At 42.8% G+C, this 23875-nt stretch overlaps 1 protein-coding gene across 1 annotated transcript in view; it reads right to left on the bottom strand.

Annotated features, from left to right (window-relative positions):
* Nucleotides 1-309: 309 nt before the first annotated feature.
* LOC135263860 (vacuole membrane protein 1-like) overlaps nt 310-23875 on the bottom strand; it is a 67859-nt gene continuing 44293 nt past the window's right edge. Inside the window, exons 11-12 of the mRNA XM_064352315.1 lie at nt 4845-4947; nt 310-3589 (exon numbers count right to left, since the gene is read on the bottom strand). Coding sequence (XP_064208385.1) covers nt 3446-3589; nt 4845-4947 — 247 coding nt within the window. The 3' untranslated portion in view covers nt 310-3445. The remainder of the gene's footprint in view (nt 3590-4844; nt 4948-23875) is intronic.

The raw sequence follows: 23875 nt of genomic DNA, 5'->3' as shown, positions 1-23875 counted from the left end.
TTAAGTGAGTACACTGTGTGTATGTGTGCGTGTGTTTGTGAGAGAGAGAGAGACAGAGAGAGAAAGGGAGTGTGTGTGTGTGTGTGTGTGTGTGTGAGAGAGAGAGAGAGAGAGAGGGAGTGTGTGTGTGTGTGTGTGTGTGAGAGAGAGAGTGTGCCTCAGATACAGCCTCTTAGAGTATTGCTCCCACAGTCCAAACAAAGGGCTGGTGAAGTGAGAATTCTGCTGTGGATCCTCTGGGCTTTCGTGGGTGTAGTGCAGTCACGGGTCGTTGCCAGGCAAGAAATAACACAACAGGGTCCCCAAAGCTGGAGTGTAACTCTTTATTTTAGCAAGAAGGAAAACACATGCACACACGGTGACACACGCACACACGCTTACACAGTCAATTTTCATACAGTGTAGGAGGGAGCTTCCTTGTGGAACAGGACATCCCAAAATGGCCAAGAAAAACACACTCCCAAGACTGGCAGGCAAAACAGCCATTCCACAGTTATTCAAAGTTTTCTTTTCCTTAAATTCAAATATAAATTGAAAAAAAAAAAAAAAAAAGTTTCCCATCAGGACTTGCCAGAAACATTACCTTCTCCCCAAGTCATTTCTCCAAAGGTAACTCACCCCGGCTGGGCTGTTTTACGACCTCAGAAAGCAGGACAAAGGGCCTCCTGAAGGGCCAGAGTAATACCATTACAGACAGAAGCCCCCAAACAAAAAATAGCTTAAATAAATTTTTTTTTAAAAATGAGCTCAAATAAATTAAATAAAAAACGGAAAAACCCAAACAGATATTGGGCAACAGTAAAGGAAGGACTCTGAGATAATAGGGAAGTGCACAATAGCCTACGTGTGCTACTGCGTAACACACCAGCCCCGGTGTCACAATAGATATGTTGCAATAAGGTGCGCTTTCTCCATTCAGGAAATTCGAGCCGACCAAGCCAAGCTTACGCCAAAAGATAAGCCCATTTCTCAGCACAGTAATGACACAATTGGGAAAAGCAGGAGGAGGTATTTCAGCGGTATAGATGCTTGCGTGCACCCCCCCACACACACACACATGCTGACACGCACGCACGCACACACACACACATGCTCACACGCACGCACACACACACACACATGCCCACATGCGCACTCGCACGTACATGCACACACGCACGGACGCAGGAACCGAAAACAAATTGGATCAAAGTACCAAACAAAAAAAAAAAGAAAAAAAAAAAAGAAACTCTGGCTGGCCAGTTTTACAGTGTCAGCCATTAAATTGATTTACATGTCGAGGAAAAGGAGAACCATACGCTGGGTTGGAACACTTAAACACTTAAAAATGGGAACTGACGTCACGATAAGAAGAAAAAAAAGGGGGGGAAAAAACTACAATAAAAATAAAAAAAAGAACAGGATGCTGGGTCAGATGAAGAAGCCCAAAATGTCGGACAGCCTACAGACTGTTGTCGCCATGCAATGTAACAGCCAACACCAGTCTGATAAGCTATCTGACAGAATGGGAGAGTGGGGGGGACAATGCCTAGGTGTAGGGGCGCCGGGTTCAGACCCCACAAAGCGCGGGTTGGAAAAGCGGCGGTTGGCTTTCACTTACCGGAGCCTATTCATCTAAGCCAGGCCGCCTGGCCCTCGCCGGTTAATGCGCGCTCTAAACAAACGGCTGCTGCCAGAGAACTGAAAAGCTTTCGCATGCCACCCGGAGTTCGAATTAATGGAGAGCGTTCTCTGATACTCACCACCCGCCCGCCCGCACCCGCCCCCGCCCCCCGCCCCCACCCCCTTCCCCTTCGCTAAGGCTCTTCCCGCGAGCGGAGCGACTGGGTTCATCTGAGGTAAAGGAAACCTAGAGCCCTGAAAGAAATCCCTGCCACTCCGGCTGCAGCGGCGGCGGCGGCGGCGGCCAGCTCCCAGCATACCACAGCGAGCGCGGTGCCGGGAAACATTTCACAAGCAATTATGAGGAAGAGAGGAGGAGGAGGGGGGGAAGAAAAAAAACATAAAAATCTTGGAACCCCTCTTGGTTCGCAGGCATACGTTTCCCACAAGCACGAGAGACAGAGAGAGAGAGAGATTAAAGAGATGACATCACAATGTGTACAGTAAGTTGCCTCCTGTTATGGAAATGCAGAGCGTCGGGCTTGCATACACTTAAGGTTTGGACCGAGATTACGGTCATTAGCTAAATGAATATACACATATATGTTCTGCGCAAGTATATTCAGCCTCCAAATGTACAGGCAGAGATAGCCTATACTCGCACTGGACAGGTTGAATTCAGCGCTAACCTGGCGAAAAGCAGAGAGGACATCCATTGTGACATCACCACACCCACCATTTTTCTGCACCAACTTCAGAACAATGGGAAAATCAACGGACGCCTTCTCTTCACTTCAAATTCAATGGAAATCGGGGTCAAAATACTAGACGGCACAATAATCCATTCAGTCTTTCTCCATCTTAAAAGGAGAGCGCGAAGAATATAAACATCACATTTGGATTTCTGCTTTGATTTCCTCGCTTTCTACTGGCCTTCACAAAAACACAATAAAACCAGACAAGGAAGCTACTGAATGATGCATGGTGGTTTATAAAGTCTGACCAAAAAGTTCAGTCTAAACGTATTGAATAAAAATGACATCAATAGCATTATGTACAGTTATAAATGAGTACAAATGAGTTACAGTAGTCATTCATTTTTCCTTCATTTCTATTGTTGTCCCCATACATTCAGAAGCATAAATCTATATTTTCAAACCCCCCAAATGATTATTTACAGGATGTACAATCAAACTACTACCACGTCTATCCCTTTTGATATTGCTATTCTTCAGGAACACACAAATTATCTGAATATTACAGCTAAAACGAGAAAAGAACACTAAAACTGCCCCCGAAAGTATGCCCGCATCACTGTTACAGTACACACACGGAAACGAAAAGCAGCCTCAGTGATCAGCACAACGACACACTATTAAATCCATTAAATAAATCAAGTCTACTTAGCGAGAATTCTGCTCCCTTCCGTGGAAGCCGGGCCCGCAGCGTGTTGCATAACGGCTCGCAACAACAAGTATTAGCGCCAGCAACAAGCCTCCCAGCCCGCCGCCGACGAGCGGCTCAGTGCCCGAGACGGTATTTATATTATTACACTTGAGAATCTTCGCAACACACCCACTAGAGTACCTTTCAAAAACAGCGAAACAATGGGCGAGCGCACAAAGGCATTCGGCAATAAATTATGCCCCAAAACACTGTCAACCAAAAACCAGCAGTACTACCAAAGGAAAAAAAGAAATATATAAATATGCCCACATTTTAAACAGTGCTAGTTTTGTCATGTGCATTAATTGATACATGGACAAGGAAGCAGTAATCCCCCCCCCCCCCCCCACTTCTGTTTCTTTTCAAATGAGGAGTGGAAATGAATTCAGTCTTAGCATCACTTTGTTTTCTCTTCAGAGTACTGTTTCTGCTGGAGGCGCTTGGCACAGCTCTGTGCCATGGAGTTAATGATAGAACAAACGAAATAACACACCATGATGATCACCACCTTCTCGAACACCCAGGACAGCCAGTTCTCCCCCTGTCAAGTGGGAACAAAGAGACCTCCGGTCACCACACGCACTCTCTCTCTCTCTCACGCACACACGCACACACACACACACTCTTTCTCTCTCTCTCTCTCTCTCTCTCTCACACACACACCCTGCTCACTGAGGCTGTTGAAGCTTTCAGTACAGTTAGAAATCAAAAAATGATTAAATTACTAAAATGTAAAAAGAAATACCCCAACTGTTTTTTTTTTTTCAAATTGTAAGAAACTGGAACCGATATTAAGCAGTTTCTTTTAAAACATTATTACTATTTCCCTTCCCTCTCTTACATACAGGAATATTTTAATTTTGAAAGTTAATCATCCTGCATTTCCCCTTCAACTTTAGTGGTGGTGCTGGGGGGGGTCATATTACCAGAAACAGCATTGTTCTGAAGAGCCTAAATGCCTTGTTTCCCAACTCCGGTCCTGTTTTGGTTTTATTTGTAATTTTTACCAAAAAAAAAATTTGCCTGAATATTTCCTTTGGGATATGGCCACGCTTCCCACAGACACAGGTAGCTGTCCTTTTGTTTCAGACGGAGTTTTCTTCACTGGCAGTAGCTTCACAGCCCTTGATAAGAGCACTCTCTCTCCCTCTCTCCCCCCTCTCTCTCTCCCTCCCTCCCTCTCTCTCTCTCTCTCTCTCTCTCTCTCTCTCCCCCCCGTGAGCCCTGGCAGAGCGGAGCGGCACGTGGGAGTCTCTGTCTCCGTCAGCGACTCGCAGACTGCTGAGCGTATGACTCAGCAACCTCAGCGCCGACCCCGCGTCTGCCCTCTCGCCCGCTCCCGCCCCCCCCCGGGCCCGTCCCGCTCCCGCTCCACCCCCCGGCCCGGGCCCCGTCCCGCTCCTGCTCCCACCCCCGGCCCGGGCCCCCGTCCCGCTCCTCCGCCCCCCCGGCCGGCCCGTCCGCTCCCGCCCCGCACCCCCCGGCCCGGGCCCCCGTCCGCTCCGCACCCCCGGCCCGGGCCCCCGTCCGGCTCCCGCTCCGGGGACACGCTCGCACGTTATTAAACATAACAGCCGCGCGGAAGCGGCCACCGGCCGCCGGACCGACCCGCCCGCGCGCACGTGAACCGCTGAACGCTTCCGAAGGAGCCCCTTAAAGAAGCTCCCTGTGTAAACGGGTACAAAAGCTACACGGGAGGCTGACGGCACGACAATAATTAAAGATAAGGTCCATAGTGGAAGTGAAGTGAGGGGAGGAAGAGGAAGAGGAAGCGGGCGGCGGCGCCCGATGCTTACCGCGGGGAATCCCTCGCCTGCCTGGTGGTGCAGCTTGGCCCTCTGAGCCTCCAGGTACTCCCTGAAGGGCTTCTGAAGAGAGGCCCCCAGTACGGGGACGGCGCTGGGGGGCCAACAGCCGGGGGAGAGAGAGAGGGAGGGAGGGAGGGAGAGAGAGAGGGAGAGAGAAAGAGAGAGAGAAAAAACACGCGCACAAAGCAAGTTACATCAACACTACTTACCATTCAGAGACTGAGACGGCAACAAAGAAATCATGCCGTGCTCACCCCCCCCCCCCCCTCACCGTACAGCTCTCTACAATTAACACATGAAGTACCGGTCCTCCCCTCAGAGCGAGCGAGGCGAAGAGGGAGGGAGGGATCGAGCGAGCGAGGGATGCAGGACCGAGCAGCGGAACAGTTCATCCCAGGGGAGAGGAATTTAGAGGAAAGAAAAAAAAAAAAAAAAAGAAAAGAAAAGAAAAAATAAGTACAAGATGTACTGAGAGCTACGTTTCCTAAGCGCCTCAGAGAAGGGAAAAAAAAAAAAAACAAAGAGGAGAAAACAGGGAGAAAAAAAAAAAGTTGGCGGTCTGCTGGCGGAGCACGCACGTCCCCTGCAGTGCTCCTCTACAGCGCAGGGAGAGAAATGAATGACTTCTCAGAACTCTCACATTTATCACCGGCGGTTCCTGTAAGAACTGGTTTCGACCAATTAATGAGGAAGTGAGTCGTACTTGTGTCATCACTGGCTGAGCGAGGGACCGCCCTGCCCTCTTGAAAGGAAAAAAGGCGGTGTGTTCGAATAAGACAGCCCATATTAGGAAAGCCTTTGGAAGATTCAGCCCCCCCCCCCACCTCACTCTTCGAAAAAAAAAAAAAAGAAAAAGAAAAAAATTGCACTGGCACACTGAGTGGCCCATCCCTCCCCAGTCAGGAGTTAGTGATTAATCTCAGAACAAATACAATACTATGGACCTTCACTTCAGTCTCTGTATCATCACAACCATTAATAAAAGCATTCCAATAGTAATATGTCTATCGTGCACACTGAAAAAAAACATCCTTCGAGGCCCCAGATTTATGTTATTTTTTTTTTTTACTATGAACTACATACTGCATATCTGCCATGTGCAACTCATATCTCACGTACTGTTGGTCTGTCGTTCTGTTTGTTCCCTGGCTAAGGAGGCTCCTTTCCATTACACAAAGCTGTTCTCGCAGTGCAAAAGTGCGAGTCACCCCTCCCCATAAGGTATTGCTGTTAGCACGGACGACAGACAACCGCCACACAAAAAAATTAAACGGCCACCTAATTGCTCACCGGGTGACGATACAGCAAACATCCACAAACAAACAAAGTCGCCCTACAGAAATCAGGATATGTCCATAGTGAGTCACCTGACTACATTATGGAATGGCGGTACTGTAAGATATAAGAAAATAAAAAAAGTTATAGATTTCTTCCACGCCCCCGAAAATTCCCTGAGCTCAACTTCTCCCTACAACCGATCCAGCCATTTTCTTTTTTTTTTTTAAAAGCAGCATGTATGGAACTATCTTCTTGGCTTGTTTGTGAGTAACCCTATTCTTCATGATAAAGTTTTTCACATGAACATAGTAAGATTTAATCACCCAGTCATGAAAAGAAATTAACAAAAGCTAAACCACAAACTTCTTGAGTTTCAGTGATAGCGGGAATTAAATATCTCGCGAAATGAGTCGACTTTCAGTGAGTAAGAGCGAGTCATGGTCCAGGAGTTTCAAAGAGAACACTAACCGCCAGAACCCACAGTTAACGGCAAGTCTTCAGAGGCTGAAGATTGCTCCTTTTGTTTGTTTGCTGTTTTTTATTTGTCAAAAAATTGGCACCGGAAATGTCCAAAACATTCAGATGAACCTCACTGGCACTGGCTGGATTCTGCTTGTGGTTCCATCTCGCTTGAATTCTTCCACCTTCAGTTATCAAAACGCATGCCTTGGATACAGTGTGGCAAAACAATTTCCCTGCCTTCTACGCTCAGAGCAATAATGAAAAATGTGAGTACCTGTAATGTTTTTAATTTGTGGAATGTAAATGGTTGTTAATGCATGTACTAACGTTCAGAAATAAATCCCAATGCTTAAGTGAACATTCTGCCCCTCCCCCTTCCTTTGCTTGATGATTTGTGCAATTCTTAAATAAAATGTGCTTTTTTTCCATTTTTATTTAATCTCTGCTGTTATTTTGACCTTTCAAATCTCAATAACAATTAAAGGCCCAAAAAATGACTAAATTGTTACTATTAAATAGCTAAAGGTGAGTGGGAAACCCTGCTGACTTCTAAAAAAAAAAAAAAAAAAATCCAAACTCTACTTAAGCCCTTCTACCACTGTGAAAATCTCATAATACTCACAACATAACGGAAAAAATGCAAATCCTCAAAAAAATGTTTCAAAAAGTGCCTAAAAAGGAACTAACTCTTGTCCCTGGGGTGTTACCCAATAGGTACAGTACATATAATTGTACCTCTTGCCAGCAAAGGTATGTTCATTTGTACATTTTATGCTTGTAAAAGGTACTTATTAGATTACTGTACTTCCTAGGTACATTTGGGAAGTTTTATCTCTAAAGATAAAACAAAAATGTACCTCCACTGTACCTTTCTTTGTGAGAGTGAAGAAAATGAGCAAAAGACAAGATAAAAGCAGCATCACCCCTAATGGGGAAACAGAAATGACCCATTTTTATTTAATACAGAGCTAAAAGTATAGACTAAAACCCAGAACAGAGTACTAAATTGATAATGATACATATAATAATATAAAAATGCAACTAATATAATTTTAGCTGAAATTGATTTAGTACAGCAGAGGATGTTTCCCTAAGGGAAACAATGGGGAAAATAAATTGTGGCAAAACATATGTTTACTGGAGATAAAAGCACTATACTTATTTATTTGCCAGATTTTTTAACAAATATAATACAGATTTATTAATGAAATGCACATATAAGCTTACATAGATTTTACTTAGCTATATGCGATAACAAACAGCATAACATATATACTATATCTCATATGGTTTACTAATGAATAATCAATGAATCCAACAAATAAAAAAGATATTATTTGTATTCTGTAATTCTCTAGTATTTGTGGGTGTGAAATACATTAGAGCATGTGTTTCACACAGTAAAAGAGTGATGTATTATAGCTGTCAAAAATGAGATCATGAATTTCTTCAATTCAACATAAACAAATAAGAATCACTCAAACACATTTCAAAAACTACAAAAAACTACAAAAAAAAACAACTAGAAAACATGGTTACTTTTTCAGAAAATTTTTTTCTCAATACATACAATTCAAAAGATAAAGGCAATATGCAATTTGTGCCAAACAATTAGAAGATAATATTTGTAAATTTCAATATCTAGAAGACATTACATACACAAAAATTCCTGAGATAAGGAATTGGATTCCTTTATATTTTATATGTGAATTCTGTGTAATGCCCTATTAATATTTTCCTAAAGCTGGATACAGGCTGTGGTTTTCTCAAAAGACTTTAAAAAAAGGCTTCATGGTCAATCAATCCCACATGAACCTCAACACAGAACCATGTCTGGCGAACTGTATCATATATCAGAACATCATAAATATGTAACAGTCATTGTACTTGGTGTTCCATGTTATGGCTTCATAAAAAATGAAATGTACTGCGAATAACTAAATACTTTTACTTGTGTTCCACTTATACCTCTGTGTTTTTATCAAAAGGCGCACAATGACCATAATTCAATAGACAACATGAAGAGGAACTCGAAGTTAAAATAGATCAGGAGCACAGTTGAAAGACTTGATGGCTTTTCCAGCGCAAAATGCTAAGTTTTGAGTTTTCAACAGACGATGTTGAAAGACTGGAATTTACCAGACAATAATGGCAACACAAGCAGGGAAAAAAATTCACAGATTGACATCCAAGTAGACCACTTCTAGGTAAATACACAACACTTTAAATAATGTTAAATCTTTACGAACAAGGATCTACGTAGAATTAATAAAATTGAACACCTAAAAAAAAAAGAAACTGGCCGCATTTACGTTGGGATGTACACACATGTACACAAAATACTACGTTGATCCCCCAAGGGAAACAACACAAACAATTACAAACCCAAACGTTCCCTGCTCAAAGTATGTATCCACATCTATCCGTGCCAGTCTAGTGTCTCATATGTCTCAGAAATATGCTGAGGTTGCATGTTCCTAAATCCAAAATATCAGAAACATGCCTGGAGAATGGCGTGGGCGATGGGTGGGGGCGGTTGGGGGGGGTCTTTATTCAGCAGATATGTCTGACTGCTGAGCGTCCTGTGTGCTCATCTGGTGTCTTAGGTCAGCCTTGAGAAGGGATAGGTGACTCAGTACAGGGGGGGTGGGGTGGGGTGGGGTGGGGGGGGGTCAGGCCTCGTATTCCGTTTCCCAGACCTGGCGCCGACTTGGCCCGGTCCCCAGGTTCCGCACACGTCCGCAGACGCGCTCGTAAAAAAACGGAGGAGGACCAAAAATGTTAGAGAACCCAGAAAAACCCCCGCTTCGCCGAGACGAACCGCGGGCCGCCGGGGACCCTGGGGCCCCCACGGCGGGGCCACGCGGCAGACAGAACCGCACGCGCCGGCACCCGAGCCCAGGCCGGCCCAAACGGAGGCCCGAGGCCTTCTCGCACGCGCGCCGTTCCAGTCGCCCCGGTTACGCACCCCTGGAACAAATCGCGCGCGGGGGGGTCGGTCTGAGCGTCGCCACCCCCTCATCCTCACACGACGGTGCTCCTGCAGGAGCTCTGATCAAGAACCGGGGTGGGGGGGGAGAACAACCCCTCGTGCCATCGGCAGAGGTTTTTGTTTTTTGGAGGGAAAATATCACAGAGCAGGTTACCCCATCCTCAACCCCCCCCCCCCACCCCCTACGCTGCAGGCTCTTCAAAGGGTTAAAATCGTCGCAGACGTCAACGGCTCGAATTTTAATGAGCCATCATTTCCTGCTGCTGTAAAAAAAAAAAAAAAAAAATAGATTGTCACATTTTTTAACCGTTCATTTCCTTAAGACCAAATTCCACTGGCGATGAGTCAGAATGGACCTTTGACTTAGCCAGGGCAGAAGCGGCCTCACACGCCTAACCAAACCGCCCACGAGGACCAAGGACGGCACACAATCACACACAGAAAAAAACAACCCGCCAGGTTCCGACGGTCAGTGGCCGCTTGGCTCTGCCGGTCACAACCAGAACACAGAGAACTCAAGACCAAACCAAAAAAGTCAAATCCAACCCACAGACCTTATGACACAGACATCTAACCAGGCACAAGAAAAAAAAAGAGACCTAGTTGTTCCTCTTTTATTTTTGCTGTCAAAGGACAGCAGTCCGTCAAGTCCCCCCCCCCCCCCAGCACAGGCTGTATAAATTTCACACAATAAAAACATTAAACAGACATCAGCAATCACACCTGCATTAGGTGGACTGTAGCATAAGATCTCGTGATCTTGGGTGCACACCAAATGATTTCATTGAGCATTTTAAACACCCATAAAACAATACTCCCCACCGGCTTTATTATCAGATTAAATTACATGTGGCATAGGTTTTATGCGATTTCTACAGGGCGAACTGAGATTACATTTAAGCTTTTTTTTAAACAGAAGGCTGAGGCTGCGGAAGTAATGAACACCATGAGTTAGTGTGATTTACGGGCAGACCACCTCCCCTCACTTACCGCTCAGTTACTCGTGTTCTTAACGTGAAATTGACAGCGTGTGGCTAAAGCTTCAATCCATACATCCTCTTTCAGTTTAAACACGTCTTTTAGTGAATGAAACACAGGCAGAATGAGTGACTCCTACAAGGACACAAAACTTGTTTGTTTGGATGCGCCAAGCAGTTATAAACCAGCATAATGTCACAGTCATTTCCTTGGCATGGACTAGGTACAGCAGAACCAACTGTATTCAATTCCGATACTTTCAAACTTAGTTTTTTTTTTTGAAAACCTGAAAATTTATTTCAGGTCACAACTGCGTGTAACACTGTGTGTAATACAGTGCTTTCCAAAATGATCTACACCTTCAAAAATGAACAATGCAGGCCGTACAAAATAAACATGAGGTAAACATTTTGAGGTACGCTCCAGAAGCATACCTCAAAAATCAACCAAGGAACGGTTAGCTCGCCACAAAATTGCTGTTCTGCAGTGGCCATCTCCTGACTTAAACCCCATCCAGAGTCTGAGGTTTGAATTGAAGAGGACAGTCCACACGTACCCCCCCCACAATATGTTCAGAAATCTCATAAAACACTACAGAAGATGACTCAATAGTTATCCCCGGGAAGGAACGGTGCAGAAAAAACAATGGTGTGAATAGTTTTAACACTTATCGTTTTGGGAAATGAAATTATTACTTGCTAAAAATCTTTTTCCTCAGTGAAATGAAATAAAATGACAGAAATATAGATTTTGCATAAAATATAATAAAATATTTATAAATGTTATGCTATAATTATATCATAAAATATAATTAATTATTATTAGCATTATTTCATATAACCAATAACTCATCTTTATGAAGGGTGCCAATAATTTTGGAGGGAAATGCATGTATAAGAAATGCAGTAAGGAAACAACAGAATTCTTGTTTGCAGGAATTCTGGAATTCCGGAGTCAGGCTGAGTTCTATGCATTACATGGGGCCAGGGGTGGAATTTGGGCGGGGAATTACAGGAACATGCAGAGAACATAATCGGCCTGAACTCAACTCACGCGAGCTTTCGTCTGAGGAGGAGATGAAACACGGTTATAAACGCAGCTGCAAACCGTACGCACCTAAACAACTGGGTGATTTTTTTTTTCCGGTTTAAAAAAAAAAAAAAAAAAACTGACATTTTTCAGGGAGCAGCCCCACGGGACCTTACGAGAATTTACGAATTTCCCTCTTGTAAAAAAAAAAAACAAAAATAAAAGCTGATTTACAACTTCTGATTTAAAGGTGAGGTAAACGGGGAAGTAAATTCAGAGCGTCTTAAAGTCCCGGGCTGCTGCACCTGGGATTATTATGTGCCAGGGCTGATCCCAAGGGTTCATCGGTAGGCTTCCCGGTGACATCACCGTAAAAACACGAGGCCCGTCCCGGACGGAGCTCCCGCAACCGATGAGCCAATCAGATCGCGCTGCCGGGGCCATCTGTTAGCGAGGGGTCAGGCCATCAACCTTCTCACAACACCATAGAAATAAACAAAGAAGGGGAAGGGGTGTGGGGGGTGTGGGAGGGGTGGAGTGAGATCATTTTTTTATTGGGGGGGATGACTCCTCTGTTCAGGTCTGCTGGGAATCGGCCAGCCCAGCGCTACCCTTGGGTGCCCACTGCCAGGAAGGGAGAAGCAATTATACCAGCGTGTCACAGCGGCCTGTCACAGCACTCACATAAAGCACGGTCTGTGTGAGACAGGAGGGGGGGTGTGCGGTGTGATCGGGCTCGAACCCGCGCTCCAGCTAGGCAGGAGGCCGTGGTGACTACTGGAGAGGGAGCCAGGGTGTGTGTGTGTGTGTGTGAGAGAGAGAAAGAAAGAGTGGGTGTGTGCCTGTGTGTGAGTTGTGTATACGTGTATGTGTGCGAAAGAAAGAATGTATGTGTGTGTGTGAGAGAGATAAAGAGTATGTGTTTAAGAGAGAGAGAGGGAGGGAGAGAGACAGAAAGTGTGTGTACGCTACTTTGTGAGAGACGGAGAAAGATAAAGAGATCGTGTGTGTGAAAGGGAGGCTGCGCACGCGTTTGTGTGTGTGTGTGTGTGTGCAGACGTGCGTCGCCGTTTGTGAGGGAGGATGTGAGGACGTGAGGAGCTTCAGCCGTTTGTCTCGGGGAGGTCGTCTGGTGCCCTCTGCACCAATCCCCGCGACCGCAGAGTCGCCCGAAATGACTCAGCATCCGCACCTGACGGTCCACACGTACCTCGGCGTACCGCGCGCGGCGCTGCGAGTCATACCCGCCGTGTCACCAGCGGCAACACAAACCGTGCGCTACAGAGACACCTGCCGAGCGCCGGCACCTTTCCCTTTCAGACACCCGCGCGCTCGCGTAACCTCCCGCTCACCGCATCGGCCGAAACTGCCGCAACCCACACGCTCTGCGAGACTCCCCTCGGCAGCGCGGCGCTTAGCAGCATCCGCGTTGCGGCGGGCGCCCAAGGTTAAGAGCGCGCCCCAAATTCACGGCGAAAGCGTGCCCTCCCGCTAAAACGTTTCACGCGTCAGATACCAGATATTTAGCTTCTCGCCTTTTCGTTCAACGTACAGTAACAGATACCCGGACGTTTATTATTGTACGGAAGCTTCTGGCCTTTCTTTCGCTCGATGTACAGTAGCGCGGTTTCCGCCCCAGAGAGGAGCGCGGTCTCACTGCAGGCAGGAGGCGGCATCCGTGCAAAAATGACTGCAAAGCTGCGCGTTCTGTTTTAAACGGAGGCTCTTACGCCCACAAGTCTCCATCTTGAAGAACGAATGTAGAACAACAACAAAAAATTACTGGAAGAGTCTATACTAAGGAAATCCAAAAGACAGAGTTGCTTGGCTCGGCACACATTGAGAGAGCAGAGGATCTCACTCGAACTAATTTTAGATACCCTCCTGTTTATGGCGGCTAACTGGGATCAAAGTCACAGCTCTCACATGACAATCTTGATTATATTTTATTACATTTTTTAGGGGATAACTTCCTAAGTCTGTGAATTTCAAATTATGATTCTTAAAAATGTGAAGCCACAGAGACTGAAAGATATAGAAAATTCAAAGAGAAATACATTTAGATGTGACAAAGAAACTTAAATGTATTAATGAATTTTTATGCAATTTTTAGAATTTTAAAGTAGTATAAATATTTAAGGTTACATTTTATGATATAAGGGTGTATTATTGTAATTATTTTTTTATATTAATAAATACTCTGATACACATATATATATTCTCCCATATCCCAAAATAAAAAGTTAAGCAGAATTACATTTTTTTTTTTAAAACAGTCCATCATGTGCCTTAGTGATTAAAAGTCCGTTACCTTCTGAAATATTTGAGATTAGCCAAAATTACTGCAATCCTGCCCACATAAACGTTATAAACACTGCCTATGAGGGCTATGCACCTACGTTTATATTTGCATCGGATATTCAAATTGGCCGTAACATTTCATTGCTACAAGCTGCCGTCGTTATGATGAGGTTTATTTTAGAGGGACATTGTGTTCTCGTGATATGAGTAAACGCGACTCACGACAAACGACCGTGACATCATTACAAGTTTGTTTAGCTCGGGCCAAAGAGTCGTACGGGCCAGACCGAGTGACACATCCACCAATGGGTGGGTCAGGTCCGACGAACAGGTTTGACCGCCGCCGACATCACAGCTCATAATGCAAAGTCAATATGCACAGAGCCGGTGGCTAATTAACGGGCTCCATCGCTGCAGCCATGCTCAGGTGTGCGTTCTGAGCAGCAATGACACAGCTAGAGTTGGGCAATGTTTAGACTGGCAACAACAATATAATGTATCAACAGAAAATCTGACTGGGGGAGGGGGGGGGGGGGATATTCATTGAAGTCAACAGAAGAATGGGATATGCGTTTTTGCATCATGTGTAAGCAACAGCAAAATATTTTTCTCAGCTTCCTGAGGGGAAAAAAAAAAAAACCTCATAAATTACTGATATGAGCACAGGCCTTTACTACCCTGTCAGAAATGGCCGAACAGACAAAAGGAGCGGGCTACGGCTGTTTTTTTAGGGATGCTGAGGGGAAGGAAGAGCGAAGAGACGAAAACAAATGTGTCAGAGCGGAACGGGGGCAGGAGGCCGTCCAGCTGACGGACCCCCCCGAGGACCGAGAGAGCACAGCTTCGGGAAAGTCTGAGGGCGGGCTGAACCCCGTCGTCCCGCTTAGACTCGTTTCTCAAACGCAACACAACACCTACTCTCCCCAACCTTCGCCAACAGCCACAATGGCTTTTCTGTTGAGGTCCCCTTGCACACGCATCACAAACTAATCTTGTTCTTATTCCAGCCTTCTATCAATAAATCCTATGTTCTTTGGATTGCTTCTACAAAGAGCGCGGTAGCTCGTTGAGATAAGTCCTCCGGTTTCCCAGCAAACAGCAGCAGCAGCTGTCTCAAACGTTGCTCAGCTTGGGCAGGAAATTCGGGTGCAATCAAGAGGGACCAAAGAAGAAGAGGAAGAAGAAGGGAAGACGATGACAAGGGGAAAAAGGTCAACTCGTAATGGGCCTGCGTCGAATACGAGCGCCTCTCAACGCAACAGGTCGAAGTCAACCTTTCCTCTCCTTTCCCCCCCCCCTCAGCTCCGCAAGCTGAGACACGGTTCTCACCGCACACGGGCGGGCAGGTCAAAGCCACCATTGTGAGGGAGGCCGTTGCTCAGGTGACTGTTGCCGTAAACCCAGGCTTACTCAGCCGTGAGTAATACGGACCGATCCCCAGCGGCAGCCGGTTCACAATAACCTCTTTCCCCTGCTTCCCGCGTTCGCAGGGAGCCGCTGGCTCGCTCCCCTCCGAGACGTAACCGTTAGCAGGGACACTAAAGTACCCATGACCAAACTCATTAACTGTGGTATGGGCAGTGAAGAAGCAGCTCGCAAAAATAGCATTCGACCAAATTGATTCGCTCCCCATTCGATTTTTTTTTTTGCTCATCTACGACCAATAGCAGAGGAGGTGTACGCTGTTTACACGCAAATCGCATTTTTTCGCCGGGCAGGAGCAGACATCTCCAGGGACAGATTTGTTCCACCAATATTTTGACAGGTACTGTACCAAGAATAACTCAGAACCTTCTAATGCTCACGCTCTCTCTCTTTCTCTCTCTCTCTCTCTCTCTCTCCACACAGGAACGGCGCATGCTGTAAGGAACACATTCTTATCAAAAAATAAATGCGTCTGATTTTGTTTTGTTGCTGATAATGGTATCTCCTCAGCTACAGATCACAATCCACAGTGAGCCCCTGCATGGAGAAATCAGCCTTTTTTGCTTGCCTTACCCATCACTAAATTAATTTGCATATTCACTTCAAATGTCAGAAAACATCTGCAAACTAATGCATTGAAATAAAAAGCTTTGACCTATGTCCTGCCTTATGACTCAAATATTTAAAATAAATGTAAAATATGACACTCATTTCTATCCCATGTAACCATTTAGAAATGCTCTCAATTTGTTATATGAACTAAGAACGAGAGCTGATTTGAAACCCTTTCAAGATTTTGTAATTTACTTCAGGCTATCCAACGGTCATGCAAAGCCTACACTTCACAGCACCACTCCCCCTCTTCCTCTGTAGACTGAAACAAGACACATTTTCAAAATGTGCCGTTACAACCGATCTGTGAGACAAAAAGCTTTGTAAAAACAAAAATCTGTAAAACAAAAAATTGCTTAAATAAAAAAACAAAACAAAAACAAACCACAAACTTACATTACATTACATTACAAGCATTTAGCAGACACTCTTATCCAGAGCGACTTACACAACTTTTTACATAGCAAAAAAAAAAAAAACCTCAAACTTATAGATAAGATGCCAATATTGTCTACACATAGCTGGTTTGTGTGTAACCACATGGGATTGAATTTGTATCCACTTTAGTTGTGAGCTAACCTGATGCTAAGCAAAACTTGGGAACTACAGTGGTTAGGAGGACACCAAGTGAGGCGGAGTGCACTTTGATACAACAACACACTTAAAGGCAAGCACTTGGACAGACTTTAAAAGCTTGCGTGTACATAGGACACCGGAGAAACAAGGGTCTTCAAGCCAGCTATACTGTACATCAATCAAGTGCCCGTTCATGTGTGAAAATGTCACTGACACTGATGTCAGCGTGTGAAAAGAACATTCTAGAAGGAAACGGAATCTCTCCACTGTAAAACTGCTTTCCTGCTACTGAGTATACCCACAGTCCAAAACATAAGGCAAGGACTAACATTAAGATTAGATTTCCGGTGAAGTAATTGTTTTAGTAATGCTTTTACTTTTACTAATCTTCATTAATTACTTTATCACAAAAATAACTTTATTGCAAAGATTAAATGAAGATTTTAATACCCATACTTTCACACTTGCTTAAAATAAATCACTTTCATTACCATTTTAAAAGTGATTGACTGCACCATTTTACTCATTTAGAAATCAAGATAAAATTACTAGAAACAACAATACATTCTGTTCATTTTCAGTAACAGGCATTTTTTTTATTTCAGTACAGTCTACCACCCACACACCAATTTATAGAAGCAGAGTTCTTGTTTAAATGCTATTTTTTAAACACAGGTATGCCTGGGCAAGACCTGTTTTTGTATACAAGAGAAAATGTTTTTATTATTATGACGATTATTGCTATAATTATTTATTTTTTAAAAATATGTATATATATATTACAGGTCTGGAGCAACCCTGAATCTACATACTGATAAACCACACCAACTCCGCAGCTCTCTCATCCACACATACCTTCAGAACAGGCCAAAACGCAAATGAATTCAGTTAGCCTCAAAGATCCAAGTTTCAAGGCAAAGCCGTCTTTAAACTTAGATTAAAGCGGCTAGAACCAAGGAGGCGAGTGATCTTAAACCAACGGCCGACTGATGTCACCGTTAAATAAAAAGGCACCGTTTTCCTTCCAAGAATGTGCCGTAGTTTTTTTTAGTTTTTCGGTTTAAACTTGGGATATGAAACTTGGTGTGATTCAGAGTGGCGGTGGAACCACAGAGTCGAGCGAACGTGGGAGGCCGTCATCTGATCGCTCCTCGTGATCGATTACGGCTCTGCGATTCACAATGCAGTCTGCCGGCCTACGGTTTTTGCGACAGGTCACGTGGTGTCGGGCAGAGGTTGCGATAGGCTGATTTCCAGTTCACAGTTAAAAAGGTGGAAAAGACAGGGAAGATGTTCTTAATGACGATCACTGGATCTATAGCACGCTCGCCGCGCTGACACAGGAAGGCAAGAAGCAGTCCAGTAATGCCACAAGTTATTTCACCACAGAAGTGACGCAAATTCTCATCCTGGGCCAAAGGCTGGCGCATGACACCAGAAGCCCATGCCCTTGCATGCGACAAACCCACATCCCCAATCACTGGGCTAATTTAGCAGCGCAGATAATAGCATAGTGACGAAAAAAGGGGGAAATGGCTACAAAAAAGCATATTTAAATTGGGCATTGCAGACATCGTACAAGCGATACATTGCAAGAGTTGGTTCCTGAAATACATTTCATAAGGGTATAAAGTCAACCTGAAATATAAAGTGTATAAAAAGGGTATAAAGTGTTTGAAATGAATTACTTAAAAGTTCCATTAATTTTACATTAATATATTAGGATATATATTATTGTTAAAAACGAGTAGACATTATTCATGAATTTCCCCTCCAGATCAAAAATACACTTTTGCAAATGAACCCCAGGACAAGTTTTCTTTTCTGGAGATGAACACTTGGTGCCTTCTAGGGGGGTTGTGTCAGAACATGAAAGCATTTCCAGTTTTTTAATAAAACAGTCACATTGGGAAAGGGGTATGACATGCAAAGCACAGATTCAGCAAACAGATAAGGCCATGATTCATAAAGGCTTGAAACAGTCACCAAGAACTGATCACTGAAACGAAAACATTATCCAACACCTAGGAATTTTCAGCATTTACCAGACAATGGTTGGCTACATAGTTTCAAAACGATTCTTTTATAGCGCCTTTCACCCCCCCCATTTTCTTAACCAAAAAGGACACCTCATGCTTACTGTATTCACTCAGTGGGCACCAAAGTCGAGTTTTCACATGCAAAATGAATATTTGCCCACGTCTTCCTTTTGTTGTTTTAAGCCAAGACATCTCACTTTTGAGAGGATCTTTATGTGTCATCCAGATGTTAAGACTGACTAAGATTAAAAACAGCTTCTTAACAGCTTCAGGGGGAAAAAATACCCCATACCCAGAGTAATCAACCGGAATAATGTAACAGGTCTGCACAATTAATAAACCTAATGTGGCGAAGACAATAAAAAATAAGTGTAGATGGATACAGTTAAGTGTATAAATATGAAAGGGTACTGTGCAAGCTGCCAGTTTTCAGTATAAACATTTTTGCCGAAAGGATCCCCAAAGTTACTGGCTTAAAACCCCCAACCTCAATACAATGGTTTATCGTTCAGCCCTAAAAACAGTACTAAAGAAATGTCTAAACTGTGATATACAAGTAGCAATTTCATGCTGAAGTGTTTTGCCGTATTGAATAGCTGCACTTACATTACAGATCTATACATTTAATACATCATAAAATGAGAATAATTACAGAGCTCACAATATTGCCAAAAATGTGAAAAAGATTATTTAATCTGAAAGTCTAAAAAGTGTAGGATAATTTATGAAATTTGGAAATGTAAAAAAAATATTCAAAAGGGAAATATTTATTCTATTTTGGTGATGAATCCCTTAAATTCCTTCAGAGACCACGGCAGGCACCAAGACCTCCATTGGGTAACCTTAGCGCAAAACAATAATGAATAATAATGACTAAGTAAACAAATGAGTAATAAACTGATAACTGAGATAAATTGATTCCACCCATAAAATTAAGCACCAAAGAGTGAATTACTGCTTTTTTAAATAGCTTCTTCACAAAAGGGAAAACACATGTACAGGCAGAATCCAAGCAAATTCATCTTTAACCGAGGACTACAACACTGGAGAAGAGTGAAATCTTCACTTAGTTAAATGATCATTTCCTAACTTTTTTCCTAATAATTTAGTGGGCAGCTTAAAAATCTTTTCATATTCGTTTGTTCTCATTCTTCTTATTATATTTCTCCATACATTTACTCTTTGGGAGAAATGAAGCTCAGATCCCAACGAAACGTGCAAAGAAATAAACTGTAGGTCATTGAAGATACTGTATTTTCTTTGAAGATACAGTATATTCAAAGAAAACAAAAAAAAAAACGAAAGCTTTTAAATTTGCATATTTGGTTTATGAAACATTCTATTGAACACACATTTAAAACAGAAGGAAAAACTTACTGATACACAGATGAGAAAACCTATTTTTATTTTAGTTGTTAAAGAGCTGCAGGCACGTGGAACTCAACTGCAGAAGACATTTCATACACTGTTTGTAAACGAACTCCAGATAAATATTTCTTCCAGCCAAATGCAAGTAAATGCAAAATATATATTTCCATTTAGACAATTTTTAACAATGGTTAGAAAAACATACAGATCAAATTTAATTTAAATCAATAATAGAAAATATATGAAAATCAAATTAGCCTTATTTGAAAAAAATAAGATTTGATGAATAAACAAGGTGGCTAATAGTCCTCAGCTTTGAGTTTTCAGGTCCAAATGGGGTCTTAAAGATAGCAATTCACAAAGAATTTTCTGCTAGTGAATGCAGAATTTAAAACATGAAAACTAAAAACTCATTGATCCATTTTATTTTAATTGTAGATTTGACAGATCTACAATTTAAAAAAAAGTTTTACCCAAACCAAAAAAGATACATTTCCATTTTCAAAAAATATGGAGAAAGAACAGGGGAAAATCTGAAAAACATTTTATTTAATGAATTAGTTGTCCAATGTCCTTCGGTATGCACTTATTATACATCGCTTTGGATGAAAACGTCTGCCAAATAAATGTAATGGTTTTTTATTTTTATTTTTTAAACCTGCTTTGAGAAGCTGCTTAAATAAAACTGGGTTCATCTGTATGTTCTTCAATTTTATTTTTTATAGCTGTTGGTGCTATAAACATTTCAAAACCATAGCTGTACTCAGTGGCAACAAATTACACTTGCTTTGTATGTCGAAGAAATACAATACTAACAAACAATCCAGTTAACAACTGATGAGTCATGCAAAAATAAATACAAAAGAAAGCCACTTTCACCAGTATTGAAATTGAATATCCAAATCCTCACAAGTGAACATTACAAGGCAATACCTGCATAATGTTCCAAAAGCAAAGATGAACACAAGTACAAAAGTCATATATATTACAAATTCAGAACAGTGCTGCATCTGAACATTATTAGTTTGCAAGCAAATGCGTATATGATTACTGAACTTTTGAAGAATCATTTATAAATTAATACAGTGAAGCAGAATTTCCCTATGGCTACAGTGAGATCAGTAGCAATCTGAGTGCACGTTCCGTGCGATCAGGTAAAACACAAGTAATAACCTATGAATGATTAACTTTACATAAATACCTAACTCGCACTGTAACACATAAATACCACCTACACATGCGACCCCATTCATTAACCACTCATGCACCATCATACTGATACCGCCAAACTACATACCAACCCCACCCACATCACAGCTACAGATTACTGCCCCACCGCGCCCCAAACCCTTCTATAATCCACCATGTCAAATTCACTATTGCTCATGACGCATAAAGTCATAAATTGTATAAATTAGAAAGGTCACAAATATGACTTCTGCTGTGCTTGCATAAAAAAAAAAAAGTAAAATCCATTTTACTCTTTACACTGTGCTCTGAAATCTACACATTATCTGTGACTAACTAGCGGTCCGCCAAATAGACTATCAAAATAAATGGTGGCACAAAAAGGACGGTAAAGTATCAAATAGACCCTCCATAAGCGCCATAATATCCGTTTCAATGCAGAACCACCATGCTGCTTTCCATTATGCTTCATAAACCAAAAAAACCAACCTGAATTACAGCACACCACACATAGGAAAAACTGGACAAAACAGGAAAAACAGTAGAAGCAAAAAACCTCAATACAAGCTGCAGCAACAAATAAAACACGATATGCAAAACACTGGCAGTATTTCTTAAACGTTGTTCGACATTGTAAACGTTGTTTTTGACGTTGTAAAACCTTAAATGCTAAACAGGTGCATTCTCTATGAGGGGCACACAATTAGAAAACAAATGGTTCTGTACACGCTCTAAGTTCCACTTCACATGGGGGGCAATGGCCCAGGAGAAGGTAGGCCTGGGGCTAACTGACCTAGCAACAGGGGGCCACAGGGTCTCAGGACCTCAGGAGCCCAGGAGCTGGACCTCCGCAACAGTCCGCTCTGGAATTCTAAAACCACCACGGCGCACGGCTCCAGGAAACCATGGTGATATACGGAGATGCTACAGCCCCGTGAGCCCTTTTGTGCTCGTCCTCCTGAATTACGCCGCCCGTTGTGCCCGTTTCAGGCTCTCACAACAGACAATTTACACGTCTTCTGTTGCTCTGACTTCTGCGCTTTCACACCCGACCGTTTTATCGCAGCATCACTTCACTTGTCGCTGTACTGTAGCTCAGATGGTGCTCTTTGTACGCGGTTCAGCGCCATGTTAAATGGGACACTATGTTCAATGCGTTTAATGATGCGTGAACAAAGCTAAAGGAACATTTACACTGTAATGAATCTATACTCGACTGTATTCTGTTCAGCATGTGGTGACGAAGCTTCAGATGGAAAAGCCTTGTCTAGGTTTGCACGGCACCAGAGCTCCTTCTGGAAAGGGTGCGACCCGTACAAGGAGAAGGGCGAGCTGCCCTCTAGCTTACAGCAAAGCTCGAAATGCACGTCCATTCAACGTACGTGGAAAGTCGCCGTGTCGTTTGCTGTGTCGTCTCCACAGTAACCAGAATGAACATTTATAAGACGTCGCAATCCAGACATTGCCGACATACATGCGTACACCTCACTCTGTATTGTGAATCAGGGTGAGTGAGAAGGCATCGTTAGGCATTTAACAATATTTCGCAGGTCTCGGTCAAGATCGGCAGATGCTCCACCTGACGTGGATGTCCGCTGGATGTTGACAGGAGAGCCAAAAACGACGAACCTGTTTCGGCTTAATCTGCTCGTCTGTACAGCGTTGCTGGACATCACTTGCCCAGAGGGGAACCACATTAAAAATATCTCCGAACCCTAGTGGGTGTATTTCAATAACACCCAATCACTGAAAATGTGCTATAGGTCACAACTATCGGAGTTGCAAAGAGTTAACTGTCCTATTATGGGGAAATTGAATCAGGGAATGGAAAAATTGCACAAAATGGGAAAAATCTTTTTAAAAAACACACACCCTGTTTCCTCTCTTGATATGGGAAATTCTCTTGTTGACTTGTTCTTGTAGTAATCCTGATGACATTTACAGCAGTGCCATAAGATGTTTTTTTTTTCCGCTTCAGAGTATTTGACACCCCTTTTAGCATAAAGGGTTTTCAATTTCGGGTGGGCATATCTGATTAAAAAAGATATTTAAATGACCTCAGTCCTGAAAACTAAAGAATGAGATAATTATTGAGAAGCAATGCAATTATAAAAACTCAGCATGGAACATACATATTCTCAACACAAGCTCGGTAAAAGGTGTCTGCAAATAAAAAGGCTCTTCTGAAAGAGAACTGTAAAAAGACAAATATGTATTGAAAGACTGGTCAGTTAATTATCTGTTTTGGCCTACTGATGATGGAAACTTTCTCAGACCAAAATAAACAAAAATAAAAAATTAAAACATTCAGGTCAGATTAGAGGTCAAGTCTTCCATACCATATATATTTACTTTATAGATTACTGCTACAAATACAGTAAAAGGTCTTACTTTTTAGGGGCACATTTTAAAAGCGCCCATTTTGTAAAAACAACTTTAAAGAGTAACAACAGATTATCCCACAATAAAAATGGTTTAATTAACGGATGTGCTGAATTGATAATGCAATACGTTGAGTTTTAACAACAACAAATCCTTCAGAGATTGGACTGACCTCAATAGGTTATAGTCCAAAATGTTTAATTATGAAAATAAATAATTAATGATTTAGTAAATACGGGTCACCAAAAGCTAAAAAGTTCAAATGAGCCAAAATAAGAATGTTTGAACTGTTTAATGCCACCGACACATATGCAGTGTACTGTGAGGGAAATTCATTCCAAAATGATTCAGTCCAAAACACCTCACACCTCCACCCAAGAGAAAAAAAA

Source organism: Anguilla rostrata, chromosome 9 (assembly GCF_018555375.3).
Source record: "Anguilla rostrata isolate EN2019 chromosome 9, ASM1855537v3, whole genome shotgun sequence".
NCBI classification, from domain to species: domain Eukaryota; kingdom Metazoa; phylum Chordata; class Actinopteri; order Anguilliformes; family Anguillidae; genus Anguilla; species Anguilla rostrata.
The sequence above is the reverse complement of the archived record's forward strand: the minus strand, read 5'-3'. Positions and strand labels throughout refer to the sequence as shown.